This window comes from Rhyacophila brunnea, unplaced genomic scaffold, assembly GCF_057557595.1.
Source record: "Rhyacophila brunnea isolate RB1 unplaced genomic scaffold, BYU_Rbru_1.0 scaffold_2, whole genome shotgun sequence".
Classification (NCBI taxonomy): Eukaryota; Metazoa; Arthropoda; class Insecta; order Trichoptera; family Rhyacophilidae; genus Rhyacophila; species Rhyacophila brunnea.
In genome coordinates, this window is record NW_028232859.1 from 48,043,983 (window position 1) to 48,064,696 (window position 20,714).

At 33.9% G+C, this 20,714-nt stretch overlaps 2 protein-coding genes across 2 annotated transcripts; both read right to left on the reverse strand.

Annotated features, from left to right (window-relative positions):
• Positions 1 to 11,869: 11,869 nt before the first annotated feature.
• On the reverse strand, positions 11,870 to 15,563 carry LOC147072437 (kinetochore-associated protein 1-like). Its single transcript, XM_085946860.1, has one exon. It carries the CDS (start codon positions 15,519 to 15,521, stop codon positions 13,236 to 13,238), a length of 2,286 nt encoding a protein of 761 aa, XP_085802986.1. The 5' UTR covers positions 15,522 to 15,563; the 3' UTR covers positions 11,870 to 13,235.
• Positions 15,564 to 15,723: 160 nt separating this feature from the next.
• LOC147072438 (uncharacterized) lies at positions 15,724 to 17,333 on the reverse strand. The gene is made up of 2 exons (XM_085947319.1): positions 16,235 to 17,333; positions 15,724 to 15,737 (listed from the first exon to the last, which is right to left on the reverse strand). Exons 1-2 carry the CDS (start codon positions 17,268 to 17,270, stop codon positions 15,724 to 15,726), a joined length of 1,050 nt encoding a protein of 349 aa, XP_085803445.1. The 5' UTR covers positions 17,271 to 17,333.
• Positions 17,334 to 20,714: the final 3,381 nt, after the last annotated feature.

Sequence of the window (20,714 nt, forward strand, 5' to 3'; positions counted from 1 at the left end):
CTGCGTTCAACCGACCGTTGACCGCTAACGTTCAGGGACAGCAGACAGGTGACGGTCAACAATAAGCGTTCCATTTGTTTACAAACGTTGTACTGACACAAGCGCTGCATAATGCTTGACCGCTATATTCCGACTGCGAGTGGAAGTGAGAAAGCACCGCTGTTGCGTACTCACTCCCCCGTGTGGTTTCGCTCTATGTTGTGTGATTGCTCAGCGGAGGTACGGCGTTCTTTGTAATTCCGGGCATAGAACTCCAGAACTCCAGCGTTCCAATTGACCGGCGCGGTCTGACCACCGGCTGTGTACCCATACAGTATGAAGTCCATACAGTACAAAGAACGCCGAACTCCGAACGCGGAACGCAGACCGCCTGACCGCGCTCTGTCTGCGCAAGCCCTAAGTAAAAGAATTAGAAAAGCAAATTGCAAGCACAGTAGAACCTTGATATAACGGACTAGTAATATCCGAAATCCGTTATGTTGAGGTTATACTGTACCTATAATTTAATCCCAATGTCACAGATGTAGTAAATAAACAGATATGGTGTTTCTAAACAGACACGCTACTAAATAGTTTGCCAAAGAATTTAAAGTCGGTTTCATTTTTTGCTATGTCATTGACGGACTTGCACACTTTATTATATTCAATAGCTTTCAAATGGTACAAGTGTAATTTGTTTACCTGCTTAAGTATTTTGTGTTGTATCTCAACTTTAAACTCTAATCCATTTGTATATTTATCATAGGCAGACATGGTATGTAGTCACCAAAAACGATTCCTATGAAGTGCAAAATTTCATTAATTGGAATTTAAAGTGATAATGTTGGCATAGTTATAAAAGATGAATTATATTTATTTATTTTTAATTACTGTTGGGTATGTCTAATCTGAGGTAAAAGTCATTTTTATATTGCAATAATTAACTATTGTACTAAATATGTATTTACCTCTGATACGGCGATAGAAGAATTTTTGTTAATTTATTATATATTATAGTAATTAATGTAGTAATGTTTTTTTGAATTCCAGCTCAAAGTATTATGTATCAATATCGGAGCAAAACGTAGTATAATAGACCAAAGCCAAAAAAGAATGAAATATCCATAAGTAAAAGCATGTATGTACATACAAATTAAGATTGTCATTAGAATAGGGGCGAACCCAACGAATATAAAAAGACAGGAAGGAACATACTGATTTATTGCAGTATAAAGACGGGCAACCAAATTCGCCATCTTGGAAAGCGACGATTTTGCGTAAACAAATATCACATGGTCTGTACGTGTGCGGTAAACTTTGTATGTGTTTGTAATTTTGTGTATCATGCAATGTCGGCCATATTTGCCGGCCTTTCTGATTGCCGCGATTTGTACATTATGCTCATTCCTACTTTTTTTTATTCATAGGGTGCACCTAAAAGCAAGTGAGATATATTTTATTTCATATCTATTTCGCGGGTATTTCGGCAATATATGTCCTATCTAATTACGGTAGAGCCAAAAAACTGAATGAATATTTACATGAAGATAAAAGGTGGTTTTTCTTATCAATAATTGCATTATTTACATAATTATTATTGCAGTTTAAATTTTATTTTTTGATCAATCTTTATCTTGATTATTTAAAATGCTGATAGGCTAATTTTTGTGTTCAAATTTGCGATTGTTCTGATAAGAGAAATACATTTTCCATAAAATATAAATTTCAACAGTAATGTCAGATAGGATATATTGCCAAAATGGTTGCGAATTATTATGTAATTTACAATTGGCTTACAAATGTTTGTAATTTTTTTTCTGTACACAGACTTGCATCCCATATAGAAAAATAATTTGATAAATAGGTTTTACTTTTAGATGTTATTAAAATTTGATAGCATGAGCGCTTTTTTCTTTTCTTTCGTTGAAAAATCAAATTCAAAATATTTTGAGTGACAAACTACCGTTTGTGTAAATGTTTTCTATGGAAAAGTATATATGTATTTTGGGCTATTCCACAGTTAATTATACTAAAAGACATGTAGTGTAAAAGTAACCTAAAATAATATTTATTGCATGAAATAATCTATTGACAATTATTTGACGGTTGTCGTTTATTTTTGTAAACCATCCGATTCCAGCTGTATTTTTTAATATCATCAGCCAGGCCCGCCTCAAGGCACTCTTCAATCATAAAAACTCATTTTTTTCAATTACCATGGAAGACCTTTATTATTACAATCAAATTTGATATCATAACTTACTCTATAAAGATAAATATAATTGTTGGTAATTATGTTGATTTGGAGAGGGGTAGGTGCAAATATCTTAACTTTTATATCGTCTATGTAAGTTCAATACCGCGGAAGAACCATTTGTTCAGGAGGGACAAAAAACCTTGCAATTTCGTCAATAAAAAAAAGATAAAAATAAATTGAAATGCAGTTGATTGTGTCTTCCTGTTTTATATTAGAAAATATATTTTTACTATCGTATGCGTCTGTGGCCATATTATATTGCCATAGGATTATTTTGTAAATCAGTTGGACCTTACGCGGTATTGCCGCAACTCTCCGCTCGTCCGCTGTATTGGATCTAGGGATATACGCGGTCTTGCTTGCTTTTTTAGTATGGATAATTCATCCACGGTATTGATTTTAACCGAGTGCAAGTAATTTCAAAATTTGAATGCACCAATCAATGCGGTTTGCAATTGCCGTTTAACAGAGAGCGCCAAAAATACGTATTTTGAACATATTGGCTCATACGCGGTATTGAACTTACATAGAAAATATTATTTTAAATCTGTAAGAAGTATTGTTATATTATTTACTATGAATTGGTTAAGTTAAAACAGGTCTTTTACCTTCATTAGTTTTTTTTTATAGTTTTATGAAACAGTTTCTGTTGGTTTTGGAATTATGATTGGCTGAGACTGATACATTTTGAAAGTTACCAATCCTGAAAATTGTAATATAGTATACTTAGGTATATGAAAACAAAAGTAAGATTTTTCTCCGCCCTCGTTAGATGCACATTTTACACATATGGATGGGCCACAAATTAGCGTTTAACGAAAGAGATCTTTGGCGGATTTTGTTATTATTTGTTGTATTGTTTTAAAGAAATTAAAAATAAATGATCTGAACATTCCTATTAGGTGTAAGATGAATTACATGATTGTTTATTGAAATCAGTATTGATTTTTAATTACATGTGTAACTGTTAATATTAATTTTGTTAATTTTTATAAGCGTAGGTACATATTTTATGTACATCTACATAATTATGCAAGGCTTACTTTTTATTAGTAATAACAAACACAATAGGGAATTTACTTAACACTCCATATCGTTATCTTATTTTAAGAATCTCATTTGGACTGCGTTATGCATAACAGATCAAGCAACATAAACCAAAGAATTGGGTTATTATACTAGAACCATCATATCTTGGTTATGACTTTATAGTGCTGTATGCAGTGTTACTGACTATAGAGGAGGCTGGGGGTGTAGATTTATACCTGAAAGTACGAGGGAGGTATGTACTTCCCAAGCGCATCTATTCTATATGCAAGACTGCTGTCGGCAGCTATCGAAGGTAGTTTATCATATTTATGTATTGAGGTATTATAATTGTTACAATAAGTGCTATATTTTAACAGCACCTCTTGGCTGTGTTAACTTTTAGAGCGAGATAGACAGTTTAGATGGCTAACTTATTGTACCTATCAATTATAATACTTCAATACAAAATATGAAAAACTACCCTCGACAGCGGCCGATAACAGCTTTGTGTATAAGAATAGATGCGTAGATCACTGTTCTGACGTCCGTAGCCAACTATAATGGTAAGGCTATAAGGTGAAGTGCAATGCCATTTTAGTTATAATAGAGACATCTAGTGATTGAATAGAAGGCATACAATTTTAATACCATTTAGTCAGGGTTGAATTTACCACATGGACAAGGGGCTATAGCCTAGAGTGCCCAAGTTAATATGGTTTGAAAAAAAATTCAAAAAAATCGTGAACAAAACTGAAGTAGCGAAATATGCAAATGTGTGACTTCTGAAAAATTCTTTTCTCACTAAATAAAAAAATATTTGCTCAGTTCAAAATTATTGGAATTAAAATTACATAATATACTTTTTTCATACAGTCTAGATTATTCTGGCTTAGTTTTCAAAGATATTCCAAATTCTCCATTTTCGAGATTCATACGACACCTAGGTCCATAATTCCATGAAAATATTCAGTGTTTGACTGCCATCACAAGGAAACCAAAAATTTTGGAATGATTTATATTATATTATTATAGAAGAATTAAAGTTTCATTATATATGTGAAAAATGCGTTTTACCAACAAATGACATAACACAAAAACAATAGGGAATGCAGTAGGTACTTATTTTTTTTCCAATATGACAGCACTGAAATAAATCACAAATCGAAGCATATTCATTTGTAATAATGTTGAGCATTATTTTTTTGTAAATAAATTATATTGATATATTAATATGTCAATACATAATATAAGACTTTACATTGAAAAATGCGTTTTCATAATAAACTTTTATGAAAAGGTCTGTTAGTATAACCTTCATTGTGTGCTGAACCACGTGCTCTCACTTCACAATGAAAATTATTGTAAATCATACTTCATGTCAGTTTCCTGACATTTTCGCTTTATCTGATAGTGCATAATGCAGTTCATTTGGTGAAATGTTTTTTTTACTATCTGCAACATACATAATAAATATTATTATGATATTGCTGTTAGGTTATGTTAATTTATATTTTAAAAATTATATTGTCTCCATAGAAGGAATAATTACTACAGTATAACCCCTATTTTACGTTTTTTAAGGGACTGAAGAAAAAAAACCTAATTGGAGGGAAAATGTAAAAGGGGGGTATTGAAAAAAAGAACATTTAAATTTTATGTTTCTAAAAAAATAACGTTTTATTAAAAAACAATATTCAATTAAAATTTTTATTGAAAAATCGTTCGAATGTCACAACCCAATCATTGTCAAGTGCGCGTAACTCGCATATTTTGAATATTTCCGACGTAAATCGCGGGAAAGAAAAACGTAAATGCGGGTATTAAATGTACTGAAATACATCGGGACTGAAAAAAATACACGCAATTGCCGGGAAAACGTGAATTCCGGGCACGTAAAAACGAGGTTATACTGTATATAACAAATCACTAAGCATATACTTTATAAAGTTATACCCAGTTTACACGTGCATGGATTTACTGTTAACAGTAAGAATGTATGGGTTAACATGTATTATCTTGCAGTTGGCAAGATTGCATGCATGAATCAAAAAAGTTTGGAAGCTTCTGAATTTTCATGCGACAGTTGGATTATTTCGATCTGCGCCTCCGCAGTAGAATGATAGTGGCGAACCTGCCGGCAAAAAAACAAACTACGATTGAATTTTCAGGTTGATCGATTGTAACTACCTGTCAAATAGTACGAAATAGCACCATAAAATGACAACATTGCGTCTCACTCATTCTTAAAGAATGCAATTGGAGAGACTCATCACTTTTACGTGTAATCAGTTATTGTCACAATAGTTTAAAATACGCACTATTGCCGCTAGTAAATTCATCCATGTGTAACAACAGGTGCTGTTGGTTATTTTGTAAAAATATGGTGTATACCAGTAGTTAGCAATTTTTTTTTTATTAACGTATAAAGATTCTTTCATGGCGATTCTTAAATGCCGGGATGTATTAGAATGGTGGTACCCAGCTGGCCACAAATTTCTATGAAAAAATAAAACCTTAGAAAAATCATTATTTAGAAATATATTGATTACAGGAGAAGGCAGTATATTGTGTATAATATATTAATTTATTTAAAACAACTGACTGGGGCTAGTATAGTGAGTGTAAAGTACAGCGTGTATACACGTTCATTATCTATGGCCGGCCTTGCATACACGATGATGTGTAGAGCGCGTAAACATGCTTGTGGCATACATTCGGTTAAAAACTATATGTTCTGAGTTGCAGAACTAATCAGTCTAATGAAGACAGCACAAAATGCAAAACAAAATATGATATAAATAAACAGCCACCTAAGTACACAAATCTATCATCGTGATCATGTGTTGAATTAAGAAAGTCTGGATTTTTTTTTTTTAAAAAGGTGTCGACTTGCCCACTTTGAATACTGCTGGTGTATACAGTTAGTGACTTTGGAAACCGATGGTAGCATTAAAATGAGTACTAGAGTATTTTCCATGATAGTGAATTTGCACTCTACGGCGACAATATGTTGATATTGGTTTATGACAGTAGACATTCTTACTTTTTTGTAAGTTTAGATTTGGGACGTTTGGCAAGTCAATTTGATGTCTTTATACAAAATAAAATTTTGATCGAACATCGACCACTTTGACCAATGTACAAAACTGAGATTGAAAATTATGTTTGTAAAATTAATTGTAATGTGTAGTATTCATTACTTGTGAGTTTCAATGTCTCAATGTTTATTGCAAGTTTTAAGTTTTTTTTGCGAATGGGTATTAAATGAAAGAATTAATTATTAATGAATCGTGCCTCCTGGTTAGTTGATGAAAAAATGTAAACCAGAATGTAAACATCTATTCTATAAATAAATTTAATTTATTATAATACCACAATCTTTTACTTTAAACCTACTTAATATCACATAGTCTAGCAGTGGTGCACAACCTATTTGAAAGATTATTATCTAATTTTTCACGGGCCGCAGTGGGTAAAAGATTTGAAAAATAATGATTTAAGTATTATACTAGACAAGACATACATTTTATTATTTTAAATAATGTTTTCTGTCAGTGACAATTCAGATTGTATTCCTTTGTAACTACTTCATAGAATTTTGTCGTATTCAATAAAAAAAATTTGGTGATTTCTTGTTATTTTGGGCCGCGGTTTGTGCATCATTGCTATTATAGTCTATAACAGTGGTCCCCAACCTTTTGGACCTCGCGGACAACTAAACTCAAAATCTTGAATCCCGCGGACCCACCTAAGTATCATGTATTTTTTCCGCAATTGTTAAAAATTCGATATATCAATATAATGATAAAAGAATTATAATAAATAAACTTATTAACACAGATACTTACTTATTCATTATGAAAAAAACGCTTTAAATTTCATTTTATTAAAAAAGAAACAATACAATATTATTAAATTAATATGAATTCTACGTCGACATAGAGGTGCATAATAGATTAATCACAGGTAACAGAAATATAATCAGTGTGAACTTTGTTGCTGCTTCTTTGAAACAAGCTGTTGGATTCCTGGTTCCAATGACGTTACTGCAACACGGAGAGCCGTTTGTATTTCAAGCCAACTGCGGTACATGGTTTTAATTTCCATAACTGATGAGAATGTCTTTTCACACAAATATGTAGTTGTATATGGAATCAAAATTTTTAAGGCCTTTTCACTCAACACTCCGTAGGTAGGTACTCATGTTTAACAGAAAGCCAAAAATAAGATCTTGATACAGACGAGCAGCGGCGGCTCCTCTAATACCATGCAAGTGCTACGCACCGCCTGCATTTATGAAGACATCGCTCAACTTTTCATTGTTATTCATATGTGTATCACTCACTTCCCGAAGTAGAACATGTAGCAGTATTATGAACAATACTCCGTTCGTGGGCGCAAAGCGATTGCGATCCAAATAGATTTTCAGTTTGCACAGGATTACGATGAGGTCATTGTATACTTCTTAAACCGTGGTCCAATGTTCTTGTGGTAGCGTTTTGTGTAGCATTTTTTACACACTTTATGATCGGCGCACGAAATTAGGACTCTAGAAACAAAAACGCCAGTTTCTGTTTTATAACAATGTTGACGAGTTCATTTTTAACATTTTTACATTTAAGACTTAATGAATCGCCAACATTTTACGAAAATACGAACCGCCGCATTTATTTCTAAACCACTCAAATACATTCAATATAATAAAATAAAAACACAACAGCACTACATGAGTAGTAGGTCGTAGCTGTATATTAAATAAGAACGATAATATAAGAGAAACATACTTTTAATGCCATATAAATACATCAGAAATAAAACTGAGTTCGAATGAACGTTGATTTACAATATAAATATTACCCGCGTAATGTTAGTTCATTTTATAATTTCACATAAATTAATAATGTGAGATTTAAAAAATAAACATACTGCTTTACACTTTTAACAAAGTGAATTACCCAGACGTTTGGCTGACGCATTGTTCGAAGCGTAAAGCCATAAACGGTGACATTTATATTTCTTTATTGATCTTAAATTATTCTACGTGTTCAAAAACTTTTTTAAGAATTAGACTTAAGACACTAAGATATTATCTTAGCATATGGCCTTCGATGATTAAGGTAATCATGAAGAGACGCTCTACGACCTCTACGTGGCTAGGACACGTGTTCCTGACGCCGCCAAAGAGTGTGACACTTCGTACCCTTATGGCACAGTCTCAAGGGTTCCGTTGCCATGGCCGGCTCTCCCTCACGCTGCAGCGGTGCCACAAAAGCGACCTACGTGCTGCAGGTCTGACATGGCGGGAGGCGCAAGAGTTGGCGATGGACCGAGGGAAGTGGCGCGAACTTGTGCTTGCCCTATGCTCCAATGCTGGGTCGTGACATGGTGAAAGAAGAAGATCTTCTCTTTATAGAAGGTAAACCATTGCGCACTACCAGAAAATGCTATTTTGAAGACCACCGGCCGCCACTGCAGACGAGTGGAATTTACTTTTGAGACCATCGTATCAAATACGAAAATTGCAAATATATTCACATTACTCTTGCGGACCACCAAAATTCTCTCACAAACCACCGGTGGTCCGTGGACCGCTGGTCTATAACATCAATATGTCATAATAATATTGATACCTCCACGTTTCTACGTGTATGGAGGACCCCTTTAGGGTAAAGTACGAGCGAAGCTATAGATGCCACATTCATGTTTCTTATAGTCCGCTAAGCCAAATGTCCATCTATCGCCGCTCGATGAATAAAATGCTCTGTATTTATTAACTAAAAATGTTCAAATTACCAGATGGGCGAGATAAAGGTTGGTCACGCAGGATTAATATTTATAGTCGTAATTCGAATATTTCAAAAACCATACCTAATGTTGTTTCTTTTGGGCTCGATTCCTCTAAAATCGCTCGACTACCTAGCAAAAAGGTGACTTGGACGACCCTTAAGGTAAAACCCAAGTAAAGGCCAAGCATTCTGCCACGGGCGAGAATGACAGAGAGGGGGTGAGCGTTCAGGGGTAGATCGAGAGGAACAGCGATAAGGCTGAAAAGGGGACATAGCCAGTGGTGCGAGCTGCCAAGTCAGTAAGCCGAAGCCTTTCGATCCGTGATGGACACGGTGTCCCCGCGCACCACTCCTAGTGTTATAATTTTCGCTGAATTTTAAAATAATTTCAGAGTTCGCGTGCTACGTACGTTGTAGGTAGAATTCGCTAGTGTTACGAACCAAGTGATTCATAGATCCTTAAATTTTAATTGCCGCAGCCCACGGCGCCCATCATTAACAAATTTAGGGCTGTTACAAAATTATTCATGTGTATTGATATTGTATATCTGTGTGTATAGCGAGTAACCTTTTTTTTGAACCTAATCTGTTAAAAATAAAACTTTCTGCTAAGATTTGTGCTACGAACAACGTGTGTTTCATTTTGAATGTCCACCATCATCAACTGTCAATCTTACATCTTACCCAACTGCCAAGACCTAACCTTACACTGAGCGTGCTCTACCACACCAAACCCAGCTTTGATTGACCGCCCTGAACAATTCACATCACTGAGCTAGTCGAAGGGTGGAAGCTGGTCGTGTGACTCACACGTATCGACCGACGGCGCGCTACTGAGGGCGTCATTAACGTCAGGTCGACCGGAGAGTTGAGTGCGGAGGTCGGATCGGGCTGTGCGGCCCCGACTCCCCTCCCTACCCGGACTTCCGGGGTGTCAAGTTGACCTATTATGAACTAGGTATGCCTGATCAAATAATTTTGGATAATCTTCAAGCTACCTACAATCACTATTATTATAACAGAAAGATAATGTCCATTAAATTAAAAAAAAAAAAATTTAAACAGAAAGCAACACATATTAAAATAGAAAACCTTTAATTGTAATTAATTTTTTTTTTATTGGGAAGTTATTTATTTTCATCGGGATTTCAGGATTTTCAATCGCTGGATCTACGCTAGGGATTGCAATACCAGTATCCCAGTATTTTAGTAAGAAAAACAAGTATTAATATCTGGTATTGATCATCGGCCTATAACGTCGTGGGTCCCAGGTTCGATTCCTGGGTCTGGCAAGTACAAATGTTTTTCAATTTGTGTACGAGTCAGAGTATGGACCCAACAGGTTGAGCAAGTGGCCGATATCCATTTCTCGAAAATACAAAACGTCCACTCTGTGGAGGCCCACATGATCTTATTAGGTTTGGACATGAATTCTATATCGACATCGAAAGATTTTGCCACTTTGTTTTAACATGATATCACCTATCGATACTTTTGTTCTGATACTATACAGATGGCAAGTATCGATATGATTCCACCAGCATTCCTAAAAAAAGATATACCGATTTCAAAGCAAGTATCAAAATGTGGAAGGTATATTATAAGACTTTTTATATGCAGCGTGCAGTAAGTATATTTTTTATAGACTGAACCAGAGAGTTGGAGTGGCGCTAATAATGTAACCATATCGTTAAAAATATTTTTTTTAAATTGAAACCACATTCACCATTATTTGATATTCTATAACAATTCATTCATAATATTCATCATTAAAATGGTGACAGGAATTCATTTATTATTGCAACTGAAAACAACTAACAACAACTTACAACATTTATACTCTTGTGTCCATCAGGAAATGTTATGAAAAAAGAAAAGTCATTGTGTCCTTTTTAACGTATATTTATTTAGCTCTCATTCACACACACACAGACAGCAATATTTAAATTGAATATAATAAAACTATTTACTTATATATCTATTGATTTCCCAATATGAGATAAGTCAATAAGCATAGGTACTAAAAGAAATCTTGACATCTTAAAATTATCAGCTTATCATATTATTACATAAGTTAAACACATTACAAAAATGCTTAAGTGAATTAAATTATAATTATAGTAAGTACCCTATGGCAAGGGTTCCCAACCGGTAAATCCCAATTACAATGGTGAATTTTGAAAATAATAATGATTTCCATATTTTAAATTTGCTAATCCACAACATGTGTTCCAATAATAAACTATATTTTAATGACTGATTTTAGAAATACGTTTTGTTCGGTTTTACTTTTATGTCCAAAGTCTAACTCAAACCATCGCAATAACTTTTCCAATGAATGTGGGGAATTTTGAATTGCAAAATGACTTACGTTGACACAATCGAAATCTTCTGATATATGGAAATTACTGAATCCAGAAAAATACTCAAATTTGAAGTACGTCTATCTTAGAATTTTATCATGTTTTGGAAGTACATTTTTATGTGAATCCTCATTTTCTCAAAATATCCAACACATTTGACAGATGATCACCTTGATAACTGTTTGCATTTTGCAACAAGTAATTATAAGCCGAATGACACATACACAATGTGAAATATTTCACTAATTATACAATATATTAATAAATAAATGTAATTGAATTAATATAAAAATGCATGAAGATGTTTTTATTCTTCCTTACTTGCTATAAAAAAAAAACGAAAATATGAAAATTATTTTGTTTTTGCAGATATAATTACTGATATTTCGCCATTTTAAATGAATATTTTTAACTTTGAAGAAATAAAGAAATCGATGACGAAAATTCTTAAGTCGATCTCCATGAAAGTTAAGATAAAAAGTACCTCCCAAACTAAAAAAGGTTGGGTACCCTTGCCCTGTGATATGCTTATTATGTAAATTGTTTAATATCCTAGGATATGAGAGATAACAACTAATACCGGGGACAAAGTGATTTATTATCTTATAATTAAATAAATGTCCAAATATTTAATCACCTTTTGGCTGTCAGTAAAAATGATTACAAAACTTGATTACTAATCGTGAAAGTTCAGATTCCAAATATAATCTCCTTATCGTGAATGTCATATTATTATTACAAATCCGTTTTAGATGACAATTTTTTTGGGAAGACTAACTAATAATAATAATTGTAATACATACATAGAGGGCCAGATTAAGGCAGGGGCTTTAGGGGCTATAGTCTAGGGGCCTTTCCCAGCTGGAGGGTAATTATTTTTTTCATTCTCTTACTGATTCTCTCTTCCCCAACATTCTTGCTTGCCCATTGTTAGAGAAATTTACAGAATTATAAATCAACAACCAATCAATAGAGATCGAAGAATTACGTCTAATATGAGACAAAAACATAAGATCATTCCAAATGTTGAAATAGCACAATGAATTCATTTCTGTTAAATGATAACTAATGCAACTGGGGAGAGAAGTTTCTAAAAGATAAAATATTTAAAGAATGCACACCGATGGCTCGATGGCACAAAAGTGACCAAACAGAGTTTGAATTGCAATTAAATATGTACAATGTTCTCAAGAACTAAAATTTGTAAACTGATGTTTTTTTCTCTTTTACAAATACTTTTACTTTTCACTGCCAGCCAATTTTTACTAGGTGGACACTTGTAGGCCAGCTATTTTTGGATTAAAATAAATCCCTTAAAAACATGAAATAGGAACAGAATGATAAATATTAGTGAAAACTTACCAAATCTACATATTTCTTGAGTTTATCGTGAATATTTTCAGATTAAAATGATAAATATTGTTTAGAAAATATACACAAACAGTTTATTCAGAAGTTATGACGTTTACTAGAACGCACGAGTTAACTCGTCCATGGCCTGCCGCAACATACATGCTTTGACGAGTTAACTCCGCTCTGGCAGTGATCAGGTTTATTGCTGAGGCAGTAATATTAGATATAGCCCACGGCACTAGTGTCTTAATCCTTCCCGCCCTGCTTATTTTTTGTAAAATGTAGACAACTTATTATTAAAAAAATATTCAAAAAAATTATGATTAAGTATACAATATTTTTAAAAAAGTCCTTTATCAGCATGGATCATCTTTCAATCTACCAAGGGTATTGATTTTCTTATCAATATTCACAACAGGCAGTATCATATAATTTCTTCAATAATCTTTTTTCACCTACATGAAGGTTCTATTTACCGCGTGAGTATTCTTGTTTTAAAATAGCCAAAACAGTATTTGTTGTAATAATTCCTTTGGATTTCAATCCTTTTATATCCTGCAATACAGATGTTTGTATTTTACCCATACTTTTGACGACTCTCTTACGTTCTACTTGCGAAACATGAGGCAAAACAACACTTGCCATTTCAGGCGCTTTCAAACGTATACAATTATGCCAAATAGGCTGTAATTCAATTTGCGATAGGATCGGACAACATGGCAACTGTTTTAATGCTTCATAACATTCATTTCTTTGACTGGCCACTAATGGCGTTTCTAACCGTTTGAAAGGTGTCAATAAAACATTACTCCACGCTTCTATATAAGAACTTCCATAAAATTGTTTGGTAAACTTCAGCAAATATTTTAAGTCTTCTGACATGCCGAATTTCAATACGCTCTTTAAAATTTCATTGAGGAAACTGTCGCCTACTTGAATTTTGTACGTGCAAATCAGTTTGCAAATCAAAGATATGATCGAACAGTTATGTTCTCTGGCGTGCCATATTTGTTCAATTGTTTGCTTTTTATCATCGTTGAACGTCGGTGTCAAGAATTCCAAGCCGACCGTATTTAAATTGTTCACAAAGTAGAGTTCTCTCAACTTTGACCAGAGATCGACAACAGAATAGTTTGTGACTTTTTCAATTACATCGTCGTCGGCCAAACTCAAAAGACATTGAATCGGTCGTATTTTGTTAACATAATGTTCAACAGATTCACTGTCTTCCAAACCGAGTCGAGATAGATACAAAGCGGAGAGCATAGGATTTGTTCCTTTAAGAATATAACACGCTTTTATTAATGTCTCTTTATTTAATGTTCCGTCTTCTAATGAGTTTGGTTTACCATGAGAATTAATACTTGTATGAGAAATGTTCAGAATTCTTTCCAAAATCTTCATTCGTACCGTCGCCGAATTTAAGCTGTTCTTTTCTGCTATTTCATCAACAGCATTGTTAATATCAGGGCACTCGTGTGGAGATAAAATAATATCGTTATTGTAAAGGGCTTCAATAAGTCTCTGTGGATTATTGCACAGAAGCAGCAGTTTATCTTCTGCTAAATCGATCTTATGTAACACATGAGCAGTCGACGTCAGCAAGTGTTTCGATTGCATTTTTTTAACGATGTCATTATTCGGTTCAATTTTAGCCCAATGCTTGGCGAATTGATAACACATATCAGCCGCCGCTAACTGATCGGCACCGAATGAACTGCCTTGAAACACGAAATAAAAACATGCTCCTGCCCATTCGAGATTGCTTATCTGCTGTATGCAGGCATGAGCTTCCTTCAAAAGGTGATTGTTTTTTATATGGAGTGACCATTTACAACCTGCCGATTCATAAATATTTTTTGGCGATGTCATGCTTTGTCTCACTGCATTACTGCGAATCATATCGCAACTGACTTGCAAATCTTCATCCAACGCCAAAAGCCCTGCAATAGGCACCCAGCGTTTGTATGTCGACAATGTAACTTCGCACTTAAGATTATTCCAAAATTCGGAAGAGATCAAAGATTGAAAAGGCAATCTGTGGTATATAATTTTAGGGAACATTTCTTTCATGCTGTATAAATCTAACTCGCCCTGCTTGGGCTTGCTGACTCGACGGTAAGTTTGCAAGAACTTCAACAGTAAATACTCCTTCAAGAACATTCGTTCCCCCGTTATACGTTTGAGCAATTCCAAGATAAATAAGTACACTTCGTAGCAGTATTGACTCAAGGTTACCGTTGTCAAATTCTGGAAGTTAATTTCACCATGCTGTATTAGAGTCGACAAATTCTCAATCAAGTCGCTTTTACACGAAACCCGATCAGCTATACTCAAACATTTATGCAATAAATCACATGTCGTGGAATTATTTACGATGTCGCCCTGGCCGCAGTTATCGTACGAGAATTCATAGTCGGAGTTCCACGTTTTGAGAATAGAAAACAAATAAAACATCAGTGCTTGGTCTAAACTTATGTTAGTGACAATACAAAATTCTTCTAGGGTCAATATATTAAACGAGTCAATGTTGACGATTGATTCCAGTAGCGAATTGACAGAGCATGTGTTATCATTATTATAATCTTTATACGAAATACCATAACTCTCTAACTTTGAAGCGATATTATTCTGCGAATAAGTATGGAAGGCCTGTTTGTATGGAATATTAACATGGAAGAACATTTCTTTACACCTCAAAATGTAATCGGCAATATTTATCTTTCTTTGCATATCGATCGATCCGGTCAACATGTCAGTTAACCATTCCACGGGAGAAGAATGGGAGAACAATAAACTTGATATGAACAGATGATCAGGTTTTTCTGTAATGATTATTTTTGATACGAGATTTTTTATCATGTTATCATTTAAATCGGTAAACCAATCAGCGAATGGAATGTCATTTTTTAAGTGGGCGATTGCAGAATAAGCCGAGATTCTAACGAAATGTAAATCATTTTGCTGCGACTGAAATTTGAGAAGTAAACGTTTCAAACAATTCGAACCGTACACACAATGGCCGTTTTCGTTACAGAGACAAACGGATATCTCATTCGATTTGAAATTGACATCAACATTGTTAGCAATGATTTCTTTCCATAGAGGTATAATTGAGGTCATCATGACGTGAGGATTGAAAACTGAACTGATTTTCCAAGTGCTCAGAATTTCTTTTGTATTATTATGTGAGAAATATATTGCTATAAGCCAACTGCTAACGTTAATACAATATTCCAAACTCTTGATCCCACAGATTTCTATAACGTCTACGATACATTTTAAAATGTTTTCCAATACATTTATATCTGAAACGTCTACGCTTGTAATTAGTTTTACAATCAGATCCACGGATTTAATATCTTTGTCAAGGGAAAATGATCCTTTTGAAAATATCACATGAGCGATAGATTTCTGTATGACACTATTGGCGTTTTCTACTAATGCGAGTAGGCTTTCTGACTTACCTAACATCAAACAGACGCCGACTTGTCCGGCATCTTTGATCAAATCCGAAGCATTATTTGAATTATTACGAATATAAATCTCCAATTTTTCTTTGCACCAATTCGTGAAGAAGAATAAACGATATTCGTCGATGATATATTCACTCAAAGAAATTTGCAGTTTGAATTTATTTTTCAAAATGAATATATTATTCAAAAATTTCAAGGACATCGCGTCAATATAATTTAAAGACCTCAGGAAGTCCATGAAACTGGATTCTATAAGCGGATGAACGGTTGTGGAATTCAAAAGATTTTCCAATTTGAATACAATTGTATTGACGCACATAATTTTGAAACTTTCATTCATGCCCTTAAATAAATCCAGCGCCATTTGTATTTCTCCGCATTCTAAATATTTTATAATGCACAATAAGTATGCGTTATCTTTCAACGAACAATAAACGCTGGTGACCTTCTCAATATCGGACATCATCTCTGCGTCACCTCTCTTTATGATCAACCGTATAAGGTATTCGTAATCTTCCGATACTAGTTCATGGAACTTATATTTCATGAGGATGCTCTTTATCTCAGCGTGTAATATCTCCATACGGACTTTATCTGCCAAACCATGTTCGGATTTTAACGCCCTATCGGCAATCTTTTTAATATTATTAGTCCACGGCACCTTAACAGACTTTAGTACAAGAAGTATACACTGCATTCTTTCTTCCACACTTTGTATGTGGTCTAAAAGAATCTCCATTTTGTCTTCGTCGATAACAGGTGAGAGGTTTACGAGCTCTTCAATGTGCTCTCTCAAAAGTAAATCGTGATTCAAAACGTATCGTATAACATATTTATCAAGATAATTAGACAGTAACGAATGTAAATCCTCAGTAAAAACCTTCCGGAGAACTAATTTAGCAAATTCATTAGCCGGGAGCGACGTGAAGTCTTTAAGAGAAACAATTATGTTGTACGAGGTCTTTAAGCTTTGAATGTTTTTCAAACAGTGTATCAAATAATAAAACTTGTCTCCTGTCACAGGCATAAAATTAATGGGAACTTCTACGTTGAATATAATAAAAGCAAATTTCTCCGCTAATTGAATGCCAACTTCTGGCCAATGTTTCGATGATTCCAACAAACAAACTCTGTCTTGTGCCCAATTCACAATAATGTCCGTGCAATAAGGTAATGTATATACGATGTCCGGTATGAAATGTTCAAGCCATCTCAAAAGGCAGTTCAACTTAGTCTCTGGAGATATTGCATTTAACAATTCTGATACGTTTTTAGATCTCAAAACGGATGCCACGTATGGAAAACATTTCATCCAAACGAGGGAAGCAAAGTCTAAATGGTCATTGCAAAGGAAATATTTACAAAGAGCGATTGCATTTTCATTGATGAATTTGCTCCAATCCAAATCATCGGGAAGTTCTTCGAATTGCAAAAGGTTGAATACATCAGCTTTCCACAGTAAATCGTTGACCCGAGCCGTAGTTGTATCGTTATCAAAATCAAGCATATGCTTTTTTGCAAATTCAAGTAGGACAGACAAATTAACATTATTCTCAGCACCTTCAATACAACAGGTGATAAGAAAATTAATATTTTTACATGCAATCAAAGCATCTTTTAGTTCAGTCAATATGTCAGCTGAAAACTGTTTCTTTAAATTATTTAACAACACTTTGGCTTTCAACTCCAGTACAGACGCTTGTGACAGTTTATTTAATTTTGCAAACGCTTCTGCGTCTTCATAATTTCTAAGTGCAATTAAATTTTCAAGCTGGGATAACGGAGAGTTTTCAATCATTTGATATACATAAATTTTTTCATTATTAACATCCAGATAAATTGCGGTATCGTTAATACCGCCGACCAAGAAACAATTAACGGTTGTGTTGACACTTAAATCAATAGAACCTTTGTAAAAATCGACGACACACATTTCATGGTTTCCTTCTGTTGTCACTTTTAAAAGCAAGAATTTTGTGCTATTTTCAAGAGGTTTGATACACTTTGCTGTTATCTCGGTAGACGGCGTGATAGATTGATGAGTTAGTGGACACACAGCGTTCATATTTTGCGATTGCGGTGATAATTTGATGCAAAGTGATGAATTACTTAAATTATGTAATTCATTTTGCATCATTTGCAAATGAAAATTAGTCTTCTCTTCGACTTGGTCTGTTCTGATACGATTAATAGAATATTGAAGTGTATCACAGTCATCTTCGGTTTCTGGAGACGTGTCTATATTCAATCGATAATACAACAAATTGTTTGTCACTATAATAATTGAATTGTCTTTTTCTTCACGGACGAAAATAATAGATAATTTTTTGTCTACAATGGAATCTTTTGAATATTTATGTTTTGCCGAGTCCAAATTGATACTGTGCAATATTCCATTTTCTGTAATGGCGACCAAATTATTGGTTTGCGCTGTTGTGATGATGCTGCTGATTTTTGAGTCGAATGTCTTGAGTAATTTTACATCCTCGCATTTCGGACTGGATAAGACGAGAACAGTGCTGTCGAAATAAATGGAAACGAACGGAGGGCTTACGAAAGACTTGAATACTGGAACATCTTTGTAGAACGGTGTCGATAGGATGGCGGAGATCTTCAAAGAAAAGTTATTCGTTTCTCCGTTTGGATCACCGACATCAGAATACTCATCCGGATATTTATTTTTATCGATAATACGCCAGACGTCCATGTTCATCTGAAATTAATTTAATAAGTAAGTACATAGGACATAGGTTATAGATGTCACAATATCGTTGAAATCCAAAGAATTAGGAATATAATAGAAGGAATCTTGTACACGATTAATTCTATAATAATTATGAAATCTGAACGCATTTACCAAGCTAATGAAACACGGTAAAGTTGATAAACTCTGAAGACATCAACATTGCTAAAATGGCATTTCTGGTTTCCTACCTAATGCAAACTCACTCGCTCGCCCTTAAGCAGACTTTGAAAGCTATCTGTTTTCATTTTTAGTCTGTTTTTCAAATTTTTTGGGTACCTACTTATCTATTATTATTTATATTTTCGGTTATCTTAAAATTAAACAGACAAATACATAAAACATCTTTAAATTGACATACACACCATCTACTTAGTGAGAATTAGAGCATTTTCACAAAAACTATTCTCCAACGATGGTGATTGTAGGTATATGAAGGTTGCTCCGCTGATAGGTTCGGAGGTACCTTTGTGAAAATTTTGCCTGTGTGATAAACCGCCATTAATAAAACAATAGGTATTTAGTTGTTTGTCAGAATTTTTTATGCTTTGAATATTTTTTTAAAGCAAGATGTTGATACTTTCATATTATTAAGTGTCCGCATTGCCTGCTTCATGAAAAACCACCACTGCTCTCAAAAGTTATATTTGTATTTGTTCCTTCATTCGCCGCCCTGTATAATGTATCACTCATATTCAATGTATGACCTGCCTACCCCCACAGGACGTCACTCGGCTTACCCTTTGATATTCATTTTGTTGACTTACTCAGATGCATTGGTACAAGTCTTTACTGGAAGCCAGGCGGGAACAGCGACAATTTTCATAGTCGATTTTGGCAAAATTTATGAATCCAAGAATAATAACCTAACCTAACAAATAGTCCAGTATATCTGCAATTTTCAAAATGTGTTTGCTGCTGGCTTCCACTAAACAGAAAAGAGCCGAAGATTTTACAGGAATGAGTAGACCAGCTTTATTTTCGTATGTTTCGGCTCCATCCTATAGTAAAAGTTTCCTTCAATAGGTATCTTGTTAAAATCAGTACATATGTGTCACATTATGTTGTTCCAAAGGAAATTATAAAAAATTACCAAAATTACACAGATATACCTTACTTAGTAGGTATATAACAAATGCTGCATAATAAAAGATCGACAGATTAAATTAAATATACGACTGTATTTGGGATAAAAAAAAATTAGTCACAACATACGAGTTATTTTTTGACAGATTACAAATACTTATGAATGACTAATGGATTATGGTTGATCTGAATAATGGAGATAATTGGCACACATTTTCAACTTCTTATAGGATTTTACATAGTAAATAATATTCTAAATAAATAGATACAGGATAACGTATTTTATCATAATGGACTGGGGACATACCCAACGGTTTCCACTTTGATGGTCAACAAAAACAAAGTTTACGCTGCATGAACGGCTGACATTAATCTTTAAATCGCTCTCCAATCGTTGTAGCTCCGTTTTTATAGTGAATCTTTATTAGAATGATTCTTCTTTCAGTAAACTGATCGTATTTTTGAATTTTTGATTTGATTTTGAGTCAAGTTGAAGTCAAACCGAAAGTTTTGAATTTTAGCCAAATAGTTGCTATAATCCATAGATAATATACGTAATCATAATTTAAAACTTCGTCTATGCACCTCTTTATAATAAATATCAATTTTTAAATATTATTTTTTAATTAAATTTCATTGTAA

What these genes read in the sequence shown, in the direction of transcription:
- LOC147072437 (XM_085946860.1), bottom strand. Translation starts at nt 15,521, where the DNA reads ATGTTGACCGGATCGATCGATATGCAAAGAAAGATAAATATTGCCGAT.
- LOC147072438 (XM_085947319.1), bottom strand. Translation starts at nt 17,270, where the DNA reads ATGCCTGTGACAGGAGACAAGTTTTATTATTTGATACACTGTTTGAAA.